At 40.5% G+C, this 24,495-nt stretch overlaps 1 protein-coding gene across 5 annotated transcripts in view; it reads left to right on the forward strand.

Annotated features, from left to right (window-relative positions):
• The window catches only part of srrm1 (serine/arginine repetitive matrix 1), a 50,585-nt gene extending 33,712 nt beyond the window's left edge, over positions 1-16,873 (forward strand). For 3 of the 5 annotated variants that reach the window (XM_068006570.1, XM_068006573.1, XM_068006574.1), the window contains 8 exons: positions 727-813; positions 4,428-4,578; positions 6,321-6,362; positions 9,371-9,460; positions 11,254-11,643; positions 12,259-12,457; positions 13,810-14,010; positions 15,492-16,873. In XM_068006570.1, coding sequence (XP_067862671.1) covers positions 727-813; positions 4,428-4,578; positions 6,321-6,362; positions 9,371-9,460; positions 11,254-11,643; positions 12,259-12,457; positions 13,810-14,010; positions 15,492-15,593 — 1,262 coding nt within the window. In that variant the 3' untranslated portion in view covers positions 15,594-16,873. The remainder of the gene's footprint in view (positions 1-726; positions 814-4,427; positions 4,579-6,320; positions 6,363-9,370; positions 9,461-11,253; positions 11,644-12,258; positions 12,458-13,809; positions 14,011-15,491) is intronic. The other 2 variants (XM_068006571.1, XM_068006572.1) reach the window with 2 other exon arrangements.
• Positions 16,874-24,495: the final 7,622 nt, after the last annotated feature.

Below are 24,495 nucleotides of genomic sequence, written 5' to 3' on the forward strand. Positions count from 1 at the left end.
TTGTTGAGGACTCCCAGAGCTACCTAACACCCCCCCACCCCCGCTGACTATATATCACTGCCCTTACTTCTGGTATAGTTTGTCCTGTCAGTGGGAGAGGACGTACCCAGAGATGGAGAGTCTGGGACGTTAGCTGATAGGCATGATTCTGTAAGTATTACTGCTGGGCTGTTGCTTGATCAGTCTGTGAGATAGCTCTCCCAATTTTGGCACTGGTCCCTAGATGTCAGTGAGGAGGACTTTGCAGGGTCGGTTGGGCTGGGTGTGCCTTTGTCATGTCCTGATTTGATGCTTAGGTTATATCCAGGTGATCTGTTCGGTTTTATTGTTTTGTTCCTTTCCAGTGGTTTGATACAACTGAGTGGCTTGGTAGGCCACTTCAGAGGGCAGTTGAGAGTCAACCACATTGGTGTGGGACTGGAGTCGCTTATGGACCAGACTGGATAAGGACGGCAGGTTTCCTTCCCTAAAGGACATGAGTGAACCAGACAATCTGACAGCTTCATGGTCATTTTTACTGGTACCAGCTTTTTATTCCCAGATTTGTTTTTGTTATTTGTTATTGAAATGCAGTGAAGGGGTCCTTTTGGGCTGAAGTGCACCTAATATTTACTTTAATGATCGTGGCCTAGTTTCTGTGCTGCCAAGTTGAAGGAATATACAATAGGTGAAAGCCATAGTGACGGGGATTAGAAAACAGTTATTAGATTTTTTTTATTGTTGCAGAAGATGATAAAGGAGGCAAAGCTGCAGGAGTGGAATCAGTACAACAACGACGTCAATATCGCAAACAGAACCAGCAGACTTCTTCAGGTGGGACTCGTTGGATGTTTTACATCACATTTACATTTTTGGTGACAATATCTAACCTTGCAATAAATGTTTGAAGATTTAATTGAATTTCTGTGACTACAGATGTATTTTTGTACTGGAAAAATAACCTATTCGCTTCAATACAGTAGTGAAGATTTAGTAATTGTACTCATTATGAGCACTTTTTATCATCTACCAGAATTGTTGTGGAATTCAGGTCTACAAGAATATTTGCAGAATTCACATCAGGATTCATTTAAAATACCCATTGAAGAGAGATTTGGAGATTATCTGCACATTTCCATTGGGCACTCAGGGTTCCCTCCATTATGGCAGATAATTGAAGTTCCACTGCAGTTCTGTTTTTGAATAATTTCTGCATTGGTATTCCAAACTGTTACGTAGCGGTAACTTGGTGTTATAGATAAACAAACTGGAGCAGTAATAGTAACTAGAGTATTAACCTTTGATCAAATCCAATTGTTCGGTTCCATATATTTGACATCAGGAGTTAAAGTGGCCCTAGTGTAAAGCTTTGGAAAAGGAGTGAATGATCAAATAAAGGGATTGAAGTAAAGTATTATCCTTTGGAAAGGGGTGTAAACTACTGGAAAGTATCTTGACTAATAAATAATCATAGAATTCTTCTCTATGCTCTTGTAATTGTTGCCATGTTTGTAGTGATTTTCAATCATAATCATACCCTGTGGGGTCCTACAAGCTTCTGTTTCAAGTAGGCATTATGCAATGGGTTAATGTCTGCCAGGGTAGGTCTTCAGTGCATTCAGAACTCCCAATTGAGATACTTTCCCTAGTCAAGTATTGGTTTATTTTTTAAAAAGGACAATTTAGCTGTCTGTATCAGACTCTCAAAGAAAGTTCCTAATTTTGTGGAGTGGGTATGAGGAATGGAATAAATGGATCTTAATTGAATACCAAAGTAAGCAATAGAACTGGATTAGATTCTTAAGAATATCTGCAACTAAAAACTGTACAGAGCAGCAATGCTATCATTTGTAAGGCACCGTGTAAACACCAGATGCAGTAATTGCGTATGTGGCTTTTGTTTAGCTCATATATAAGTTTCAGTTACGTTGCTCATTTTAGTTTTTATTTTTCAATACCGTTGCATTCTATCTGGCTCTTTTACTGTTTGTGCTACTCAGTTAAGATTTCTACTTTTTTTTTGCTCTTGTTAGAACACAAACTCTTTGAGGCGGTTCAGAGAAGGTTCACTCGACTGATTCCTGGGATGAGGGTGTTATCTTATGAGGAAAGGTTGGACAAGATGGGCCTGTATACACTGGAGTTTAGAAGAATGAGAGCTGATCTTACTGAAACATATAAGATCCTGAGGGGACTAGAAGGGGTAGTTGTTGAGGGGATGTTTCCCCTTGTGGGAGAGACTAGAACTTGAGGCCACAGTTTAAAAATAAGGGGTCTCCCATTTAACACGGAGATGAGGAGAAATTTTTTCTCTGAGGGCCGTGAGTCTGTGGAACTCCCTTCCCCAGAGCACGCTGGAGGAAGGGATACTGAATATTTTTAAGGCTGAGTTAGATAGATTCCTGATTAACAAGGGAGATAAAGGTTATAAAAACTAAAATGAGCAACGTAACTGAAACTTATATATGAGCTAAACAAAAGCCAAATAATGAAGCAGTCCGAGCCCGCATGCAGCAAGACCTGGACAACATCCAGGCTTGGGCTCATAAGTGGCAAGTAACATTCGTGCCAGATAAGTGCCAGGCAATGACCATCTCCAACAAGAGAGAATCTAACCACCTCCCCCTGACATTCAACGGCATTACCATCACCGAATCCCCCACCATCAACATCCTGGGGGTCACCATTGACCAGAAACTTAACTGGACCAGCCATATAAATACTGTGGCTACGAGAGCAGGTCAGAGGCTGGGTATTCTGCGGCGAGTGACTCACCTCCTGACTCCCCAAAGCCTTTCCACCATCGACAAGGCACAAGTCAGGAGTGTGATGGAATACTCTCCACTTGCTTGGATGAGTGCAGCTCCAACAACACTCAAGAAGCTCGACACCATCCAAGATAAAGCAGCCCGCTTGATTGGCACCCCATTCACCACCCTAAACATTCACTCCCTTCACCACCGGCACACTGTGGCTGCAGTGTGTACCATGCACAGGATGCACTGCAGCAACTCGCCAAGGCTTCTTCGACAGCATCTCCCAAACCCGCGACCTCTACCATCTAGAAGGACAAGAGCAGCAGGCACATGGGAACAACACCACCTGCACGTTCCCCTCCAAGTCACACACCATCCCGACTTGGAAATATATCGCCGTTCCTTCATTGTCGCTGGGTCAAAATCCTGGAACTCCCTTCCTAACAGCACTGTGGGAGAACCTTCACCACACGGACTGCAGCGGTTCAAGAAGGCGGCTCACCACCACCTTCTTGAGGGCAATTAGGGATAGGCAATAAATGCTGGCCTCGCCAGCGACGCCCACATTCCATGAACGAATTTTTAAAAAAAGGTAGACAGGAAAGTAGGACTGAGGTCACAATCAGATCAGCCATGATCTTATCAAATGGCAGAGCAGGCTTGAGGGGCCGAATGGCCTACTCCTGCCCTTAATTCGTATGTTTGTAAGTATGGTGCGCTCGTTCCTAATCTGTGACAATGGAAAAAGGAATGTGGGAGGGAATGTGATATCAGTATTTCCTAGGAAATCAGACTCTATTCAGTTTTGTACACTGAGGTTGTGACCGCCAGAAACCATCTACAAATGCTGACTTATTTTTGGTTATGAGAAAGTTGAGAGCCACGAGATTAAAAGTATGCAACTGTGAACTTCATACAGTGAGACACATTTAAATTGTTCGGTATATTAGACCATGTAAGTGTCTAAAATGCTGAAGTACATGGTCTGAATATATTTCTTTTAAATGTACATTTTGCAAATCAAGTAGTGCATACAAGTGTAGCAGTTTCATCACTCAGAATGCATAAATAACACTGAAAATGTTGCCCAGTGTGTTATATTGATAGGTGGTTTCTAAATGGGGAAGGACATTGTGTGTCGTAGTTGTAAAAAAATATATCAAACTAGCTACATTGCGACCCATGTATGAAAATTAAACCTGATCTGCAAGATGTTAAAATGTGCTATACGCACTAATGCTGGTTTTCATATAATTTTGCATATGAAAAACAAAATGGTTGCGTTAATCTAATGCCTAGTAAATAAGATAACTTTCCTGTTAATGATTTGAGACCTTTCCATATGTGTAGTATTTTAAAGCTGTGCTACTCTCATTTTTGGCATGTTATCAGTACTATCAAGCTTGTTCCCAATGAGAGATGGGTATCCAGAAAAGTGATTTTGAGGCTACAGTACTAGGTGAAGCATTGGTAGTATTGCATCCATCTGTGAGACCATCAGCAGGCCAAGATGTGTGCTAACACTAATATTGACTGGAATATTGCATCACTTTTTGTTTCATTTTTTGTGGACAGGCTTATTTGGCACTTATTCTGCAACTTCGTGTGCTTTTGACCTATTAAGATGTACATGTGTGTTGTGTAGTACTCATTAATTTCATTATTTTAATTAGTTAAATGTCCCTTATGCAGAGTCTGGATCTTCCTCCTCATCCGAAGATGAAGCACCAAAAAGGTCAAGTGCAAAGAATGGGGAAGTTCGAAGAAGGCGGCAGCGTTCATTGTCACGGAGTATGTCACCATCCCCTGCAATGCGAAAACGGCACAAGGACTTTTCACCGAGGTAAAATGAAAATATCTCTGTGCTGTTGGAACTTTTTTTTGCATTACTTTGCAGTTCAGTATTAAGAAAAATCTGTAGTTAGGTTTTAGACACTGTCCTGGCCCGAAGTCTGCACTTCAAAGTTTCTTGTGCCTTCATGCTTTTTTGTACTAAGCTATGTGGTCCTTAAAATTTGGTTTGGTGAGATGACATCTGGTGCAATATATTAAATGTTACAGTTGTTTTGCTATGGCTGCTTTCTCAATGGCTTAAATACATTCCTATTTACTAAAATCTGATTTATGCATATTGAAAGTGACGGCTCATTTGAATATTGATTTCCTCTACTGTAGCTACAAGACTGGATTTTTTTTCAAGTAAAGGTAAAAGTCCAATGTGGGGGAAGGTGCTTTTGACCAATGTAGGATGGATAGCAATTCTGTTTTTCTGCTCATTTTTGGTCCTCATTTTGCACAGTGTAGCCCCAAACAGCTTGAAAATCAGTCCATTGGCAGATTGGAGAAATCTAAATCCTGTCAAGAAGGCAGTTTAAAGTCTGGTGCCATTACGTTCAGATGATTTTTTGGGATTTGGATTGGGGGACAAAGAGATGCAAGGACCTATTACTAAAATAACTTGCAGCTAGCTTTAGAACCTAAATTAAACAACTCTGCTGAAATTTAATTTTATTGCCATGTTTGCAGGTATTTCACTTGGTTTATAGTGTTGATTTTCTTTATCACATAATGGGAAACCATATTAAAGACTACATCTCTTAAAGGGAGACCATAATGTTGGAGGAAGACTGCTTTTAGTTTGAAGTGCTCCCCATCCCAACCAAAAAAAGTTGCTCTTTCCCTTCTGTCAGAAGAAATTCCAAATTTGAAATGTTACAAGTTAGCCTGCTGGATGGAGGTGCACTATGGTGAGCCTTCCACTTGGAAGAGTTCATTTGCTTTTGTATAAGCAGGCGGCTTATTATTTTGAATGGAGATCTTGGTCTGTCTGGTACATCATTAAATAATTTGATGTTTCCACCACCCTGTCGCCTGGCAATTAAAATTTGGAATTTCATTAATCAGGAGAAATGGAATAAATTAGAACTTTTATGGGGTGAGTACTGTAAATTGGAGGTATTCCTTTCCTCGCTACAACAAGCAAACTCAGTATTTCCTAAAATTTGTAGCTGGTACTAAATGAAAATTTGTTATTGAGAGAAGAAAGATCCTTTTTACAAATATCTCAATCCTTTGGGTAGATAATTCATTAGAAGAACTGAATAGGTATTAAATATTGTGTAAACCCAAAAACACATAGCAATCAAGATCAATATTTTTAAATTGAGCACGTAACCCTGTAGTCTAGTGTTACAGGGTGGATTGGGAGTTGCTAGTTTTGGCTGAGCCACACGGCACAGCATCAAGCGGAGGCAGGATGTCTGGCCAGTGGGGGAGGTAAATCTTCCCTGTTCCACATCAGATTATATTTAGCACTCCTTACTGGTTGGCCCTTAAGTGGGCATTGAAGTCCACTGTCAACTGCTGCTCTTCCTGGACAGTTTTCGGAGTGTATGACCTGGGAAATAGAAAGAAGTGTGGGAAGTTATTTGTAAAAAAAAAATTTTAAATAAATATTGTAGTAATGAATTAAAATCTAAATCCACCAAAAAGGTACTGTCTGTATAAATTATTGGTTTAAGATACTTCCATTCGAGGTTGACCTGTGAAAAAACACAGCTTGGTTTTGTTTTCTCTTGCTATCAGGATGCCGCTTGGAAAGAGGTGGCACTTCCCAGTGGCGAAAAGGTTGGTTTGAAAATGAGTTGCTATCTGAAAACATTAGCCTGTTTAAGGTTCCTTTAATTAGCAACCCCAGCCCAACTACTAATTAGTTGAATTATTGCACTGCATATTAGACTGTGCAAAAGGGCTGCCTTAAATCCAGTTTCACTGGAGCGCTAAAGTAATCATTGCATAAAATTTTCAATTGAACAGGACATTTAGAGTACTTAATTCTTTGAATGTATGCTTGAAATTGATTTTTGTTTAATTCACTAATTTATTTTGCAAATGGGAACTTTAAACTGAATTTTAAATAACTAATTCAATGTGGATTATCTGCTTTTGATTAAATTTGCAAATACTTGGGGAAGTATAAATACAGTGGAACCCACTTATATCAAATTTGTCAATTTTCACAGTGTTACAAAAATAATCAAAAATAAAAAGATCAAAAACAAATATACTGTGCAGGGAAGGAAAACACATTAAAGAATTCTAGAAATATACTGCAAGTATGGTGTGAAGGGAAATAAAGGCTATAATTCAATTGTTAGGACTAGTTTGCATACTGTTATTATAGAACCAACATTGGAGTCAAAATATTTTCTTATCTACTGGTTCAGGGCCTTAGTACTCATAAATTCCTGGGTCCTAGTTTTTGAGTCACTGTTGTAGATAACAGTATTCACAGGAAAAGTAGATATTGCCCTCGTGCCTATTTAAATTTGACACTATCCAGAACAAAGCAGCCCGCTTGATTGGCACCCCATCGACCACCCTAAACATTCACTCCCTTCACCACCGGCGCACCGTGGCTGTAGTGTGTACCATCCACAGGATGCACTGCTGCAACTCGCCAAGGCTTCTTCGACAGCACCTCCCAAACCCACGACCTCTACCACCTAGAAGGACAAGGGCAGCAGGCACATGGGGACACCACCACCTGCACGGTCTCCTCCAAGTCACACACCATCCCGACTTGGAAATATATCGCCGTTCCTTCATCGTCACTGGGTCAAAATCCTGGAACTCCCTACCTAACAGCACTGTGGGAGAACCTTCACCACACGGACTGCAGCGGTTCAAGAAGGCGGCTCACCACCACCTTCTCAAGGGCAATTAGGGATGGGCAATAAATGCTGGCCTTGCCAGCGACGCCCACATCCCACGAACGAATTTTTAAAAAAATTACTGTTCATTAGCTGGGGAAGCAATTCTGTTGTTCACACTTTTTTTCATTCATCGAGTTAGGCCACATAATGTTCCAACCAGGTTTATTTATCTCAAATTTGTGGACTAGCTGATTCTGTGGAGCACTAAGTAAGCAGACCTGAAATATACCTGTAACCAGTGGAATTTTTGACCCCTGATTACAAGAATAGAATAGGGTAGGTTAATGTGCATATTCAGTTCAGATCCCGGGTCGTTTGGGTGCTTTCATTTTGACATGGTGAGAAATAGATTAGGACATATTTGAAGGCATTCTGCAGAAATAGGTTGTTTGGTTTTCAAAATGGACACAAAAAGCATAAGTGGTTTTCACTGTATGTAGGATATAATAGTGGTGATAACCAGTTTTATTTGGTGTGAAAGACCTATAACCTGTGAGTGAATTATAATCTAATGAGTAAAATAACAGTGTCACCAGTGATATTCTGTATTCTCTGGTTATTGCTCAGGTTCGACTTGAGTTTAAAAAACCCTATGAGCATTAAGATTTGAAGTGTTTTTGGTGATGTGCCGAGAAAATTAAAGCATTTTATTTGGTTGCATAAACATCAAAACTCAAAATTCAAGCCCTATTTCTGTATGATCCATCTGAAATTGGTGGTGATCTGTTAATCTTTTGAGTACTCAAAAGATCCTTTTCAACCTCGAAACACTGGTATTTTTTGACATTGCACTGAAATAAATTGGATTTTTTTAATGTTGAATTAGAGAAATTTACAGAACATTATTTAATGTTATTCTCCAAACAATAAAAATTATGTTTTATACCTATAATTCAGCACAATTGCATTCCAAAGATTTACACAGTATTGTAATTGCATCTGATTTATGCATGTTTTAAAGAAAGTGTCCTTCTGTTCCTTATTTGTCCATTCCCTAAGGCTTTGACTTTTTGGGTTAGGGGTACTGGCAGCAATCTGGTACCTTACTCAGCTGAGCATTTTTCATGTGTGAACCTGGACAGAGTGTCGGAAGGCTTTTCAACTATTCAGGCTATCACCGCCAAGCTCAGTCTTTATCTGGTCCACAAATTAGGTCACTAGATAGCAATTACCAGTAAACAGCTGATTTTTAAAAAATCTCTCCCCCACCTCATCCCCTTCCTAAGTGCAATGAGGCTGATTTTAGCATCCCAACTGGCTAAAGTCAGTGAACTTGGATCAGACCAAGGATTGAAGCTGGCATCTTTTGCAATCAACATGAAGCGCAATTAATTTTTCAACTGCCACTTTTCCAAAACTTGGAGGGTTATTGGTAATGATAGTGATAGGGTTAGATGAAGTGGGGTGTGAGGAGGCTCGTGTGGAGCATAAACACCAGCATAGCTCAGTTGGGCCAAATGGCCTGTTTCTGTGCTGTAAATTATATGTAATGGGGCTATTGAAGAATAATTCAGTAAGAATGCCCTTTCAATCCTACCTAAACCTTATTACGTGAAATTTCTTTCACACATGAATGTCAGACAATAACAGTTCTGTTTAATCTTTATACCTGTACTTCAAAAGAGCTATGAAATAATGTTCTGTAACTCTGATTCTGTTTTATAACTGTGGAAGTGTATAGAAAATCATTTTGTGGATACTGTGTGACAGAAAACAGATGTCTCTTTTGAAAAGACATTCTGTACCAGAATTTATTTCTAAAGTAGTTCATAGCAATACAATGTTTATTTGCTTTGGCTAAAACTCAGTTTTAACTTTCGAGGATGGGAGTTAATGGGAACAGTGAGAAATCTACAATGAAATATTTATTTTGTGATGCCACCCTGAATGTATGTTCACATGCTGATGTATGACAAACAGGAGAAGGAGAAGCCCATCACCACCGCCAAGGCGCCGGCGTACTCCATCTCCTCCTAGGAGGCGCAGATCACCATCACCACTAAGACGCAGGTTAGTAAATGTTTGCCATCCACTTGTCAAGTGTGTCTTATTTAGAGGGAAGTCAGTAACTTTTCATAATTTCTCTGGAGCATCAAGGTGATGAATGTGAAGTTGGTGGTGGAATTAGCATGGTTCGCTTATTACCAAGTTTGTGGATTCCTTAAAATCATGGCCACATGTGATTTCATTCTAACTCATTCCAATAATATTGAGGATTAATTCTGCGTGTCTCTTGATATGGCACAGACGGGGATCAAATTTAAATGTGCTATGAGAACATGAGTTGGCCATTCAGCCCTTTGAGCCTATTCTGCCATTCAATTAGATCATGACTGATCCGAATGACATGGCAAGTGGTATAGCTAAATTGTGATACGGTTGTGAAACATGCACAGGTGCACTTAACCCACGCTTAGTTTCGACATTGTCACCTTTCTAGAATTGTCCCAAAATTGTTTATTTTAACTTTTGTATGGTGTAAGATTTTTCTGTCCACCTTTTCAACTCCTGTTTCCCTTTTCAGATTACTGGTTAGGTAATTTTTGTTGTAGCTTAATGTTGCAAGGTAGAAATCAAGCACTTGATACCACAGAAATAAATGGTGCTGTTGCAATTATGTTGAGTCTCGAGTACAGCATTTTTGCCTGAAAATATGTCCTGTATAAATGGAGTTTTTGCTGTAGTTATTGGGTTATATGATTTTCATGTTGTAAATTGCCAATCTAAAGTCACAGTGATGTGCTGGGAGCTTCAGTTTGCAGCACTGTAGTAGTCAATAATTCATTCAGCATACCATTAATTTAGGCTTACATACCCAAGAGTATTAAAGCATGGGAGTATTGTATCATAGTTATATTTGGGTTTTGCTGTATTAGGTTATCTGAAACTTAGAATTCTGCTTAGTGTCTTTTCCCACCCCCTCCAACCTATGTTATATATCCTTTAAAAGTCCACGATCTTAGTAGGTACTGATCATGATAAAAGTCCTGAGAACTTTGAAATTTAATTATCTAGAAATGGTTGTAATGTTTTTGTATGTTTTACACTCCAACAGAGAACTTCTAACAGATTATTTGTGGTTTAATTCCAGGGTCAATCATTACAAGTATGCTATATTGCATGTGTGAAGTATGTTTTAGTGGTGCCCTGCTCCAACTGAAACTCTTTGCTCCTCCCTGTGTGCAGTTTTCCCCTTTTTTTTCTTTCCCTTCCTGGAAACTGACTTATGTGGTTACCAGCAACTTTCCACTGCCTTGCTTAGGTTACAGTTCTTCATGTGTGCTTTGATTGTATTTTATTTGTTCAGCTTTGGAAGGGGTCACAGCCAAGTATCAGCCCTTTCACATCCAGTGTACATGCACGTTTTTTGCAACGGGATCACTGTAATCTGGAGACGGAACCTTGACCTTTTTTTTGCCTTGCCTAATGTAGTCTGAGGCTACTTGTGGCCCTACTGCCATCCTGGCTGAGATTTGCTGACTGGAGATCAAAGCTGGCAGCTTCCTAGTCCTTATGGAACACCTTAATTATGCCTGTGGCACTTTAAGTTTTTCAGTGCAATAACACTGATATTATTCATATCACAACTTGAAATTTTCTTTTTCTTTGGCAGTGGAATCCCGTTTTTATGCATTTGGCTGAAAGGAGCAAAAATTAATCATTAGGTTTGTACGTAACAGGATTGGTCTACCAAAACGAAGTCAAAGAATAATAGAACTATATAAATTTAGATTTATCTGTTCAGACCATGACAATTGTACGCACTATTACTAATGTGATTTTGTTACTGGTTTATATTTTAGGTCTCCATCTCCACCGCCACGTAGACGTTCAGCCTCACCTAGGCGCTATTCCCCTCCAATTCAGAGGAGATACACTCCATCACCACCACCTAGGAGGAGGGGGTCCCCATCACCAGCACCAAAGCGCCGTAGTTCCCCTTCTCCCTCTTCGAGGCGTAGGAGAGGATCACCTCCTAGCCGGTCCAACAGAGATGTTCGCTCACCACCGCTACACAAACGCCACTCGCCATCCCCGCGACCCAGAGTGATGCGTGGATCCATTAGTCCACCACCAGCACGAAGAGTGTCAATGTCACCACCGCCACCACAGAGACGTCATATGTCTCCATCTCCCAGTAACAGGCCAATCCGGCGAGTTTCACGAACCCCCGAACCCAAGAAACCCAAAAAGTAAGGGCACAAAATAGAACATAAATGTTTAATAATGTGCTTACCTTGTGAAAGTATTTCAACGTTTATTGTGACACCATTTTAATTTTGGCCATTGACTAAATGCGTTCTCTCTTGCTACAAGATTTTGCTTTATAGTTTTTCCAACTCTTTGTGCTGCCCAAATGGATTTAGGCAATTTTTGTTGAATTCAAAACATAAGTTTACAACTTTTCCTAACTTACATTTTTTATTGCAACATGTAACTAAAATATATAGAGCGAAGAAAAGTTACAGTTTATTAATTTATTACATATTTTGGCTGTCAGTATTCTCCACCCAGATTCAACTGCAATGGCAATGTCATCGTTTGCTCTTTTAATAGGTAGTTCCTTAACCTGTATGTAGGTTCCATTTATTTCTGTATCTAATTTGCTATCCATGCTAATAATTGTGGTAACTAGAGCATCGAGTTTCTTAACGTGGGCGTGTGTCCTTTTGGACTTCAGTTAGGAACTTATTCTAGAAAACTTTGGCAGCTTCAATCCAGTTGATGTGGAAAATGAGCTTTATAGATTTTAGTATTGATTCTAAAGAACCTTTCATTTTGAATACACTAATTTATGAATTTCTTAGGATCTCACCAAGCCCACAAGCTGTGAGAAGGGCTACATCATCCAGATCCATATCGAGATCACCAGTACCTCTTCCCAAGAAAAGGCCAATTGCTTCAGTCTCTAGGTCACAGTCTGCCAGCAGGTCACCAACACCTGTTCCTCCGCCACCACAAGTCAAAAAGGCAAAGAGTGCTTCAATTAGTCCATCTCCTGTCAAGGTAATAGTACTATTGCACTTCAGTATTCCTCCAATTAACATTTTTTCCCAATTTGGCTTCATAGGTTCTTAGATGATCAAGACCAACAGAGTAAATAACCCCCACAGTAAAGCTGTACTTTGCAAGATGTTGAGTAGCCCCTCATTACACCAGGGAAAACCATGTGATTTGCCACGTAAGGGAATGCATACACAAGAATAGCAGATTATGGCAATTCTTGCTGTATTTTATTATACTTTTGTATGGCTTTTGAACAGAGATCTAGAAATGAGAGAATTGATTTTCGTTAATGCGCCAAGTTCCATTTTACTCCATTCTTAACTGATGAGGCATTTCAGTAGTGAATGCCTTGTTCAGTGTTTTAAAATTGAGCTGAGTTGTGAAAAGTCTGAGACACTCTTCCATTAAAATTGAGTGATTTAATTGTGGAGTTTTATGGTATTATTTATGTATGGTATTTTCAACATTTGCAAGAGCAACTTGCATAACTTAGTTTTCCACAATCTCTGGAGTTTCATTTTAAAGCTTAAATGGCATTAAGCTATCATAATTCATATAAATTCCACAGATACAATTTCTTTTTAAATATGTTCTAGAGAATGGGTGATATTTCCAAAAGTTAAAAAATGCATTAAACAAAACAAATTTTTGGCTTAGGAGCTATGTACTTAATAGAGAAATTGTTTTTAAAAAACATTAGCAGCTCTTACATCAGACAATGATGTAAGAATTAGTGGGATGAGTGTTGCTAATTTGAAATGATAGCATATGAGTTTTTTTCGGAAGGTAACGCTCCCTCGTTGACATTTTTCCTCGGCCATCTTTGGTTTCCTCTTGCCGCTCGTTATTTGTGGCTGGGCAATCAACTGTCAGGTCTCCTTAGTATTGCCCTTGTGAGGCACATGAGTGGTGTTGGGTGATTTGACTTTCCTTACCTTCCTATGATACTTTCCAGTAGTATTATGCATAAGATTGATGAATCAACTTGTGAAGAATTATGGTTATGAACCCTAGTTTCATCAGTCCATGGTAGTGTGTTGGTTCTTCAATTTGTGTCGTCAGACTTCCTGGCATTTGATTTTTCAAACCTTGATTTCTTCTGGCTTCCTCCGTACAGGATACCATGATAGCAAAAATGTTAGTTTTCTATTTTAAAATGTGCCATTCAGAAACTGACTTTGGCTTGAAATATTTATACTGCCCTTATGATAAGTACATCTGGTTTTGTAACTTTGTTGAAAACCATTTAAATTCATAAATTTTGTAATTGAGAAGATCCACTTAACAAAACAATGAGAGTTATATTTCTCGTTATTGAGTGCTTTGAGGTAATACTGCCTTGTATCTTGAAGATCTCTGACCAGGAAACTGGAGGAAAGAAGAAGAAAAAGAAGAAGGATAAGAAACACAAGAAGGACAAAAAACACAAGAAACACAAGAAGCATAAGAAGGAAAAGGCTGCAGTGGCACCAGTAGCAGTTGTAGAAGAAACAGTAGAACCTGTTGAAGCACCAGCAAAGTCACCCCAGCCAGAAGCTTCAGAACCCGCAAAGGTGAGTCAATGTCTCAAGGATAGTTAAAACTACAGCCAAATAGAAGAAAAATTGAAGATTTCTGATAGTAATAACAGTGGGATTTATAATCTACAACTTGGAAGAGTACACTTTAGACATTCCTACCATTGAGTTTTGCCAGTTTTTAGCTATACTGCTTGACTGAGCAGTGTTCAGGAGTGATGCAGTCTGTCCTGGTACTGAGGAAAACACTGACCAGATTAGTTCATATCCTTAAAAAGAATCTATTTTATCAGGTCAGAAAGGAACATAGATTGAGACTGTTGTGGTACAGGTTGTTGCTGGTAGCAATGCCAATGAACACTTTTTGAAAAAATAGAAGGGGAGGGTTACAAATAGACAGGCAAGCATGGACACAATAAGAAATGAAGGAGTCTGATTAATTTTGCTGCTATGTCGTCTTGGTATGGGTGACCTGATTAGGATACTAGAGTTCAGATATTAGTCCAAACTCGCAATTTGTGCTTCCCCGAGAAAAGATGGGTTCAAGCAGTCTGTCATTTGTAGAATATTGTGTACAGTTCTAGTCACCTCAGTACAGAAAGGACATTGCTGCTATTGAAAGGATATAGAAGACAGCAACCAGAATGATTGAGGAGATGGAGGGATTGGATTATGAGGAATGATTATTTAAATTAGACATGTTCTCACTGGAAAAGAGACGGTTGAGAGGTGATACGACTGCTGTTTTTAGGATTCGAGAGGGGCTAGATAATGTAGACCATCACAAACTGTTCAGAATAGCACAACCAACGGGCACGAGCTGCGCTTGAAGGAAGTTAAAGTCAAAACGAATCTGCGGAAACATTATTTGAGTGAGTGATAAATCAATGGGAAAGGCTCCTTAGGGAGACGGTGGAAGCAGATAGTATTGATTAGATTGATTTTCTTTCAGAAAATAATATTTTGGGATACGTATATGAGTAATTTGAGACATGGTATATGCTAAGTGTAGCATGCTTGGAAGGAACAGATGACTTTGGTCCTATGGTTCTCAAAGCTTTCCGCCACTGGGGGTTTCCTCACCTCATGTCTGGAAACAGAAATTATATTCTGGAGTAATGATTTACAGAAGCGAGCTGTTGAGATTTTTTTCTATTTGAGACTGGTACATGCAATTGTTCCTGCACCACTAGGTTAAAAAATAATTTGGAAGCTAAATGTACATTATAATGCACCTATAGGACGAGAATACCTAAGGTAAAAGTGTTGCGCAAGTAATAAAATAACAGATGTTTACATTGTAATAGAGCATATTTTATACTGCCCAAATTCTGTGACACTGAACAGTATAAAATATGCTGCTCAAATAAATTTGGCTGCTTCTGTTACAAAATTTGGATGTCTGACGTCCTGATTCTTTTGGATTAAACCACTGAGCACCTGGTGCTGGGGTTTTTCTGTGAAAATGACATTGTAAAATAATTCTACATGAGATTAATCTGATTAATTTATTACAGGAGTCAGAAAGTGAAGAAGAAAACCTAGACGATCTAGAAAAGCACCTCCGAGAGAAGGCTCTGCGGTCAATGCGAAAGGCTCAAGCTTCACCACCATCATGAGGGAGAGTACTGAATAAACCTAACTTAAGGGGCTGAATGGATTAGGCACAAGGGCTTTGTACATTTTAAAATTGGCTGCTATAATGCCAGTACATTAAGATGGCTGCCATGCCACTCATGAACACTGACACTGCCTCTTTTATCTATACTAGAAATTATTTTTCATAAAGGCAAATCATAATATGATATGTTTTATCACAAATTAGAACAAAATTCCTACACGGCTTTCATTTTCACAGCTGCATCTCATTTTAAATGCAATAATATTTGAGAAGCCATTGGTCTCAATGGTTTGAAGGTTGGTGGTTTTAACCCTAGAGCTGTAAGGTGCTCAACCTCATTTACCACGATTGGGTGAGATTCATCCATTCATTGCTGGACTCGAGATACAGCTCTGTGGAGCAGAGAGATGTTTTATTCCCTCCATCAACTCAGCCAACTTAAATCATGGTTTCTGCCAGCTGGTCATGGAACAGACTGATAGAGATCTTAGGGAAGTCTGTGGCCCAGAATGTCAAGACTCCTTTCTAAATGGTCGGCTTGAGGGTGAGATAAGTCCATTGTGGGAAACTGATTTTGATAAAATCAGATTTAAATGGAGTAAATTACGTGAATTTGGAGTAAATCAGTATTACAAATGCAGCCACAAGCTATGCTGGATTTGCACTGAATTGACTGAATTTATACTGTTAGTGACTAAAACATTGAAAGTGTTAGTACCCTTTTTTTAAATCTGCTTGCGGTTCTTGTCTTGGCTATCATTATGTAATGGTATTTTGTGACATCGTTTATGTAAGTGTACAAATCCTTTGTGTTTAATCCATTGATATGACCTGTAGTGTAGTTTCTGCAGAGTTTGAGTTTTATTTGAGCCGTTTGATTGTCCACAACATTCTTTACAAAGAGCTTCACGTGAAAATGTGCTGTATCTAGAACACTGGAAGTCTCTTTTTTAAATGAAAATTGTTATAGGAAGAGGATGGTACTACCAGGATCTGAAGGATTTTAAGATTTCCTGGTTGACAGTAGCTTTGGATTGTATTTTGCTTTGTGTAACAGGCTGGTTTCACCCAAACTGTTAGTGTCTTCTACTGTTACGGTTGTTCTGAGAGTAAAAACTTGTTTAGATGCTGTTCTTTTGTGGGAGCTTAACAAATCTGTAATGAATATTTTGAATTTGTCATCTTTTGACTTAAAAGGGTTTTGTTTTTTTATAAACGTTGAATTATAAAGCTGTAAAAAGCTGAGGTAATAAATGGAAATTAAATTTCTAAATTCAATTTTCTACCCTCTGATAGGCTCTTTTTTTCCACAGAAAGTAGTTGTTGCAGATTTTATTACTGGCACGTCTGCGCATATTTGAAGTAGTAACCTGTACTAGTGCCGCTTTGGCCAAAATTGGTTACAGCAGAGGAAATGAAAACTGAGCATATAAAAGCAGTAATCTTTATTTAAACAGCTATATAAACTTTTTTGTATAGAAGCATGGGAAGCATATTAATGAACAAAATGGACCAGAAATTTGAAATGTAAATTGTAAGTTGCTGGAATGAATTAGTTACCAACAATGATGTTGCATTTTGGCACCACTTACTATGTGCACCAAAGGGCATTGGATGTAGATGTTAGATGCAGTACAGAGCTAGATAGAACCAGAGCACCAGAAGAAGTAGAGCTTACTGCAGGAGAAAATATAACTATATTAAACTGATAGAAATACTTAAACTCTGGTTCTGTAGTCAGGATGATTATTCAACATTCGTGGTGCTGAACACAATTCTTGCCGTAGATAGTGCAATACTGTAAAGTGATTAGTGCATGAGGTTAGAATGTGGTACTGGGGATCAAATTCATGTTTCCTATGTGGGGATATTTTATTTTGTGATGTGTTACAGCATTTTTTTCCTAGGACCAGAGTTTACTTTCAATCCATGTGTACAGAATCTCTTTCCTCTAACCAGTTATGTGAATGATTTCAGGTTTTCAACATTTAGTTGAGGTCACAGTAAAGGGGAAAAATACTAAAATTATTTACTTGCTGGCTTTAATTTACCAGATAGACCAAAGATAATAAGAACAAAGTGCAGGGAATATGCTCCCTTTATGAATGAGGATAGATCTAGAGATTCAGATAATCCAGCAAATTAAACAAATGCCTGCACTTTCCTCTTCATTTATCCTCATACAAGTTATAGGCAGTCATACAATTGACAATGGGGAGATTGTGGGACACAGCCCCTTTCAAGACTTCATTTTTGCAACAGCTGTGTGATCATTCCAAACCTATGCTGCATATGAGTCCTGATTCTGAATTTACACTCGTTATTCTTTGGTTATTGGTAGCAGTTCCACAGAAGGAAAACATTCAAATTGCCTTTGATCAGTTATTTATTCATAATTTCTTATGTTCAATTATTTTGTAGCTTGGTCTTTTTCAGGTCCTTCTAAATTAGTTTGTTTTTGTTTCTAATCCTATTTTTCAGTCTTGATGTGCTTTATATAAGGTACCTCAATGCTGACTGATTACCAGCAGCTGGATTACAGAGCTTCATATCCCACACAGTCCCTGCCTAGCTATGTTCACAAACTTAGTACGGTTGCCGTCTTCCTCCACTGCATAGTGTAGTGCATGATTTATTCTGAAACTTCCAAGGCAGCTTATGACCCTAGAAGACAGGCTGGAGTTGATCAGTTCGTCACTCTCTGCCTACTGCACACTAGGAGTTCAGTTTGCAGTCACATAAAACACAAGTACTCCAGGTAAGAAAGAAAAAACTTGCATTTATATAGCATTTTTCACAACCTCAGAACTTCCCAAAGTGCTTCTGAAATGTGGTCATTTGTTTTGCAGCCAAGTTTGTGCACTGTGAGGTCCCACAAAAACCAGTGAGATAAATGACCAGATAATTTGTTTTAGTATTGTTGCTTAAGAGGTGAATATTTGCCAGGATCCTCTGCTTCTCATGTGTCATGGGATTTTTTACATCCATCTGAGCAGGCAGATGGGACCTCAGTTTAACATATCATCTGAAAGACAGCACCTCTGACAGTGTAGCAGTACCCCAGTACTGCACCGAAGTATCAGCCTAGCTTATGTGCTCGAGTTTTTGGAGTGGGGCTTGAACCCATTACATCAAGTTCAGAGGTGAGAGTGCGACTATGGAGCCATGGCTGACAGTTGAGGTTAAAATAACATCAATTGTCTGAAACACTGGATCAAGAAGAAAGCGGTGTTGGGCCCTCAACAGCTTGCATGATACCTAGCTCTCAAAAGATTATGCTGGCCACAATACAGAAAGGTCCATGTACATTGGGGAGACCAAATGCAGATTGGGTGATCGCTTTGCTGAACACCTCAGTTCAGTCTGCAAGCATGTCCCAGAGCTTCCAATTGCTTGCCACTTTAATTCTCCATCCCCCTTCGACCTCTGCCTCCAATACTGTTCCATTGAAGCTCAACGCAAGCTCGAGGAATAGCACCTCAACTTTCTATTAGGTAGTTTACAGTCTTCCGGCCATAACATTGAATTTAACAACTTTAGATCTCAACTACCACTCCCATTTTCTCTCAAGACTGCGGGTGCTGGTAACGGAGGATGGCTGCACTAGAGCCACTGGGAGTGGAAGAGTGTGGGCTGGTGCTTGGGGTGGGGATCGATACATGGCGGGGTGGTCCATACCCCTGAGGTCTACCCACCACATTCCTGGACCATGTCTTTTCCTTGCCAAATTTGAATGCTTCCCTCCCCCTCTGCTCTTCTGCTGTAACCATTTCCACCTCTGGATGCATGTTTTGTTTCTTGCCCCATTACCACCCCCTTTTGTCATTTAATCAGTCCTGCCCTCCACCCTATCACAGACCTTCCCTGACCTGAAATTTAACTCAACAATAGCAAAATAATAAAGATTCTGGAAATCTGAAAAAACAAAATGCAAGAAAGGCTCAGCAAGTCAGGCAGCATCTGTGGAGAGAGAAACAGAGTTAATGTTTCAAGTGGCTGACCTTTCATCAGAACTGGAAGAAGTTAGAGATTTAAGTTTATAAGTAAGTACAGAGCCAGGGAAAAAGGGGGTGGGGAGGAAAGAACAAAAGGGAAGGTCTGATTAAATGACAAAAGGAATGATGGTGCAAGGCAAAATGGGGTGGTAACAGGACAAGTAAAGAAACAAAGGATGGTTCTAGAGGAGCTGTAAATGACAACAGCAGAACCATTACCAGCACCCGCTGACTGGGAAAAAAATGGGAGCAGTGGTTTATGACCTGAAGTTGTTGAAATCAATGTTGAGTCCGGAAGGTTGTAATGTGCCTAATTGAAACATGAGGTGCTGTTCTTTGAGCTTCCATTGATCTTCATTGGAACCGTACAGGAGGCTGAGGACAGAGTGGGAGTGGGCCAGAGAATTAAAATAGCAATGGAGGTGTTCAGCAAAGCGATCACCTGATCTGCGTTTGGTCTCCCAATGTAGAGGAGACCTCATCGTGAGCAGCAAATGCAGTACACGAAGTTAAAAGAAGTACAAGTAAATCATTGTTTCACCTGGAAGAGTTTGAGGCCCTGGACAGTGGGAAGGGAGGAGGCGAAAGAGCAGGTGTTGCATCACCTGCACTTACATGGGAAGTGGAGTAAGTGTTGGGGTGATGAAAGAGTGGACCAGGGTATCGTGGAGGGAACACGGTCCCTTTGGGATGAGGGGAGGGGAAGATGTGTTTGGTGGTGGCTTCGCGTTGGAGATGGCATGTTGGGTCCCTTGCTGTTTGTGGTATATATTAATGATTTGGATTTGAAAGGGGGCATAATTGGCAAATTTGCAGACGACACAAAAATTGGCTGTGTAGTTGATAGTGAAGAGGATAGCTGCAGACTCCAAGAAGATATCAATGGGTTGGTGGAGTGGGCGGAAAAGTGCAAATGGAGTTCAACCCGGAGAAGTGTGAGATCATGCACCGAGGGAGGGCAAACAGTAGAACGGAATACACAGTAAATGGGAACATATTGAGAGGAGTAGAGGTGGTGAGAGACCTTGGAGTGCATATGCACAGGTCCCTGAAGGTGGCAGTACAGGTCGATAAGGTTGTGAAGAAGGCATATGGAATGCTCTCCGTTATTAGCCAAGGTATAGAATACAAAAGCAGGGATGTAATGATGGAACTGTATAAAACGCTAGTGAGGCTACAGCTGGAATATTGTGTGCAGTTCTGGTCACCAGGAAGGATGTAATTGATCTGGAGAGAGTGCAGAGAAGATTTACAAGAATGTTGCCAGGGCTTGAAAATTGCAGCTGCGAGGAGAGATTGGATAGGCTGAGGTGGTTCTCCTTGGAGCAGAGGAGGCTGAGGGGTGACTTGATTGAGGTGTTCAAAATTATGAGGGGCCCAGAACAGGAAGTACCTGTTTCCCCTAGCGGAGAGTTCAAGAGCTAGAGGACATAGATTTAAGCTGATTGGCGGAAGGATAAGAGGGGACATGAGGAAAAACTATTTTTACTCAGAGGGTGGTGGGCGTATGGAATTCCCTGCCCGAATTGATGGTAGAGGCAGGGACTCTCAACTCTTTTAAAAAGTACCTGGACCGGCACCTAAAGCGCTGTAAGCTGCAGGGCTACGGACCGGGTGCTGGAAGGTGGGATTAGAATGGGCACCTGGTTGTTCTTCGAGCCAGCGCAGACACAATGGGCTGAATGGCCCCCTTTGGTGCTGTATCTTTTCTATGGTTCTATCCGTTGAATGTGGAGGAGGGTCAGGTGACAAGGGGAATCCTATCGCTGGTCTGGGATGGAGGAGAAAGGGTAACGGCAGAAATGCGGGAAATGGGAATGGACACAGTCGAGGGCCCTGTCAACCACTGTAGGGGAATCCTCGGTTGAGGAAAAAGGAAGAAATATTGGAAGCACTGGTGTGGAAGGTGGCATAATCAGGATTGTTTCTCCAAGGAGTTGGGCCTCGCGCTGGATTTTTGCAGCATCTGATTCTGTTTTAGTGGCGTTGCAGTTGCCTTACAGTGCTAGGACTGCTTCAATCCAAAGGGAGACTTGTGCTGTCATGTGAGAAAATCAATTTCACACACTTGGCCTAATGGCAACCATTTGAGTTGCGTAGGACTGAAAACTTCCCAAGGTTTGATCTACTGAATTGTCTTGCAGTAATTCTATTCATATTAGTTGGGTAGTGTTTGAGTCAAACTTTGTCCTTCAATTATAGACTTGAATATAATGTTTTGTCAAGAGCAGTTCATGATCCTCTCGTTGTAGAGTCCCTGTTTGTAAGATAACTGGAGACAGGTCCGTGTAAACTTTGGAGGAGTAAATCTGGCATGTTAGTAGACTGAAGTTGCAAGCAGTTTCTCACTCCAGTACTTCAGACACTAGGGGCATAATTTTGACCTGGAGCTGGGAATAGAGCGGGTGGGTAGCTTTTTGCATGGGAAACCTGGAAGTGAAGTGAGTGAGTTGGAATCTGCGATCGCAACTCAATTGAAGGCAATTATTCTTGCTTCTGGGTTTCCCTATGTGACAGCCAGTGAGATTGACAGGCTGGCTGGCTGCCTTCTTATTGGGTGGGAAGGAGGGAGGGAGAGATTGTGGGCTGTGGAGGACATCGGTTGGCGGGATGGGGAGGGGGCCATGGAGGGCCATCAAGTTAACAATTGAGATGTGGCTACATCCCAGCATCTTCCATAGATCTGCCACTGTGGTCTATTTGTGCAAGCTTTGGCATCTTATTGATCCTCAGCATTGCTTACAGATCTGCTGTGATTAAATAGTTAAACTTCCTTTAATACGCAAGCCAAGGGACTTTGTGTTTTAAGCAGATCAGTCCTAAACAAGGCACGGTTTTCTTTGCCTCACTTCCTTTAACATCTAAGCATGGGATACAAAATGGAGGCATTGGTTAATAACGAAAGAATGGTTCATTTCTAACTCTGAGCTGTCATCATCCATTCACTCATGTCTACATCTCTGTTAAAGTTAGAGAAGCTAATATGCACCATTATTGTGGGAAAATGTTTGTGTGAACATAAACCGCAACGCTTTTTGGAAAAATTCTATTATTTCATTTCTAAGTACAAATTGCAAATGTCCGTGTTATAGCATGCCTCAATTTCTACTACTTGTTTTACCTTTGTGCATTAATGGGATATAAATAATGTGTGCTCGGCTCTTTGTTTCTTGTCTTATGTAGTGGGCAGACTCTGTAGGGCTGATAATGCGATAGAAGACACCCTTTATTTTTGGGCATGGAGGCTTGAGGCCTTTAATTTGTCTGAGGTTGGAGATCAGAGGACAGCGGAAGAGTCCGAGGTCAGGAGAGGGGTGAGCTGATTGCAGGAGTCCGATTGCCGCAGGCAAGCTTGTTGGGCCTGAAGGAAACACTCCTGCTCCTTCTGGCCCAGAATCAGTGCAATAAAGGCACTTACTTCATGGATCCGGCCCTTATCGCCTCCTTTCCATTGGTGAGATTCAGAAGCCATTGGAAACCCATGCAGGAGAAGTTAAATTCGTTCCTGTTTAAGAATCAATTAAAAAAAACCTGCCTGAAGTACCTCAACGATCTTAAATGGTGCGCTAAGTACTCGCCCGCCGGTAGTAATTGGGGACGTGACTTACGGGTTTCAAACACGCCCACCTTAAACATGGAAGTGGCTGCGTTGGAGTTGGGTTGCAGTCGCGCCACAAAAATCTATGATTTTCACTACTCACCCGCCCCCAAACCATTCATTCTCGGAGGTTAAAATAACTCCCTAGGTTTCTTTCCAACCAGTCTGCCTTTAGTCATGAAGTATGACTGCAATTTGTTTTGCGAACAATTAGGATAGAGCTCTATTATTCACAGTTGCTTCCTGAACATTCTGTTGTCTCCAGATTCATAGAGATGAAGAATTAATCCAAGCCACCGGTTCTCATCTATATGACCTAAAGCTGAGCATCAGCTTGTCCATAGCAGTGCCAATCTAGCTGGATTCTTTTCTGTTGTAAATGGAGTACCTGATATGCAACAGCACTGAGTCTCCATTTGATGTTGCTTTTAAAGGCAATACCTTCATTTTACAAGATTTTTCCTTTTGGTTATTTCAGTTAAATTAATTTAGAAATGCCTTTATTCAGACTTTTACAAAAGTTTTATAAGTTTTCAACTAAGACAGGGGTATTGATGTCAAGTTAAAATTTCAAAATGGGGTTAGATTTTAACCATCAGGCGGCCGACCAGCCACCCCATAGTGCCGGCAGGAAGCCCAGTCCATTTTGTAGGTCGGGTCTCATTAACATATATGCGGTAGGCTGTGAGCCCCAAACGAATGTCCCTATTCAACTTGCCAGTCAGGAAAATAGTAGGTCCTGCTCCTACTGGCCCCACAAAAATAATTTCAGCACTTACCTTTCTGGGCCTCTTCTGCATGTTTCACCAGGTTTTACTAAACAGGCAGTTAAAATGGCATTAAGGTCCTATCTATGACATAGGACTCTAATTTGCATAGATTATTGAAGCTCCTGCCTGATTCAGGCGGGAACCTCGGCTGCCCAGCGTAAGGCCTCAGTGAAAATAGTGATGGAACGGGGCGGTAAGTCCATCACCTCCATTTTTAACTGCTGCCACACATTTCCACCAGGCAAATGGAGTTAAAATCTCCCCTGATGTGTTTTTGTGTTCAGTTTTTTGGTTAAGGTGTGTTTCGGCTGGTGTAGTTGCAGAAGTCAATGGTGTCAAATCATTGCTTTGCCATTAACCTCGGTTGATGCTGTCATCCATATTTGAAATGTCATTGGTTCTTTCCAGTGATTGGCACTCACAACCAATATGTGCATAGCGTCTTTACTGTTGCATGTTTTTCAGAAATGCATTCTACTCCAGACTACCCAGCGGGTCTTATTGAAAGCAATAAAGCATCAGGATCACAGAAGACAG

Source organism: Heptranchias perlo, chromosome 26, assembly GCF_035084215.1.
Source record: "Heptranchias perlo isolate sHepPer1 chromosome 26, sHepPer1.hap1, whole genome shotgun sequence".
Lineage (NCBI taxonomy): Eukaryota > Metazoa > Chordata > Chondrichthyes > Hexanchiformes > Hexanchidae > Heptranchias > Heptranchias perlo.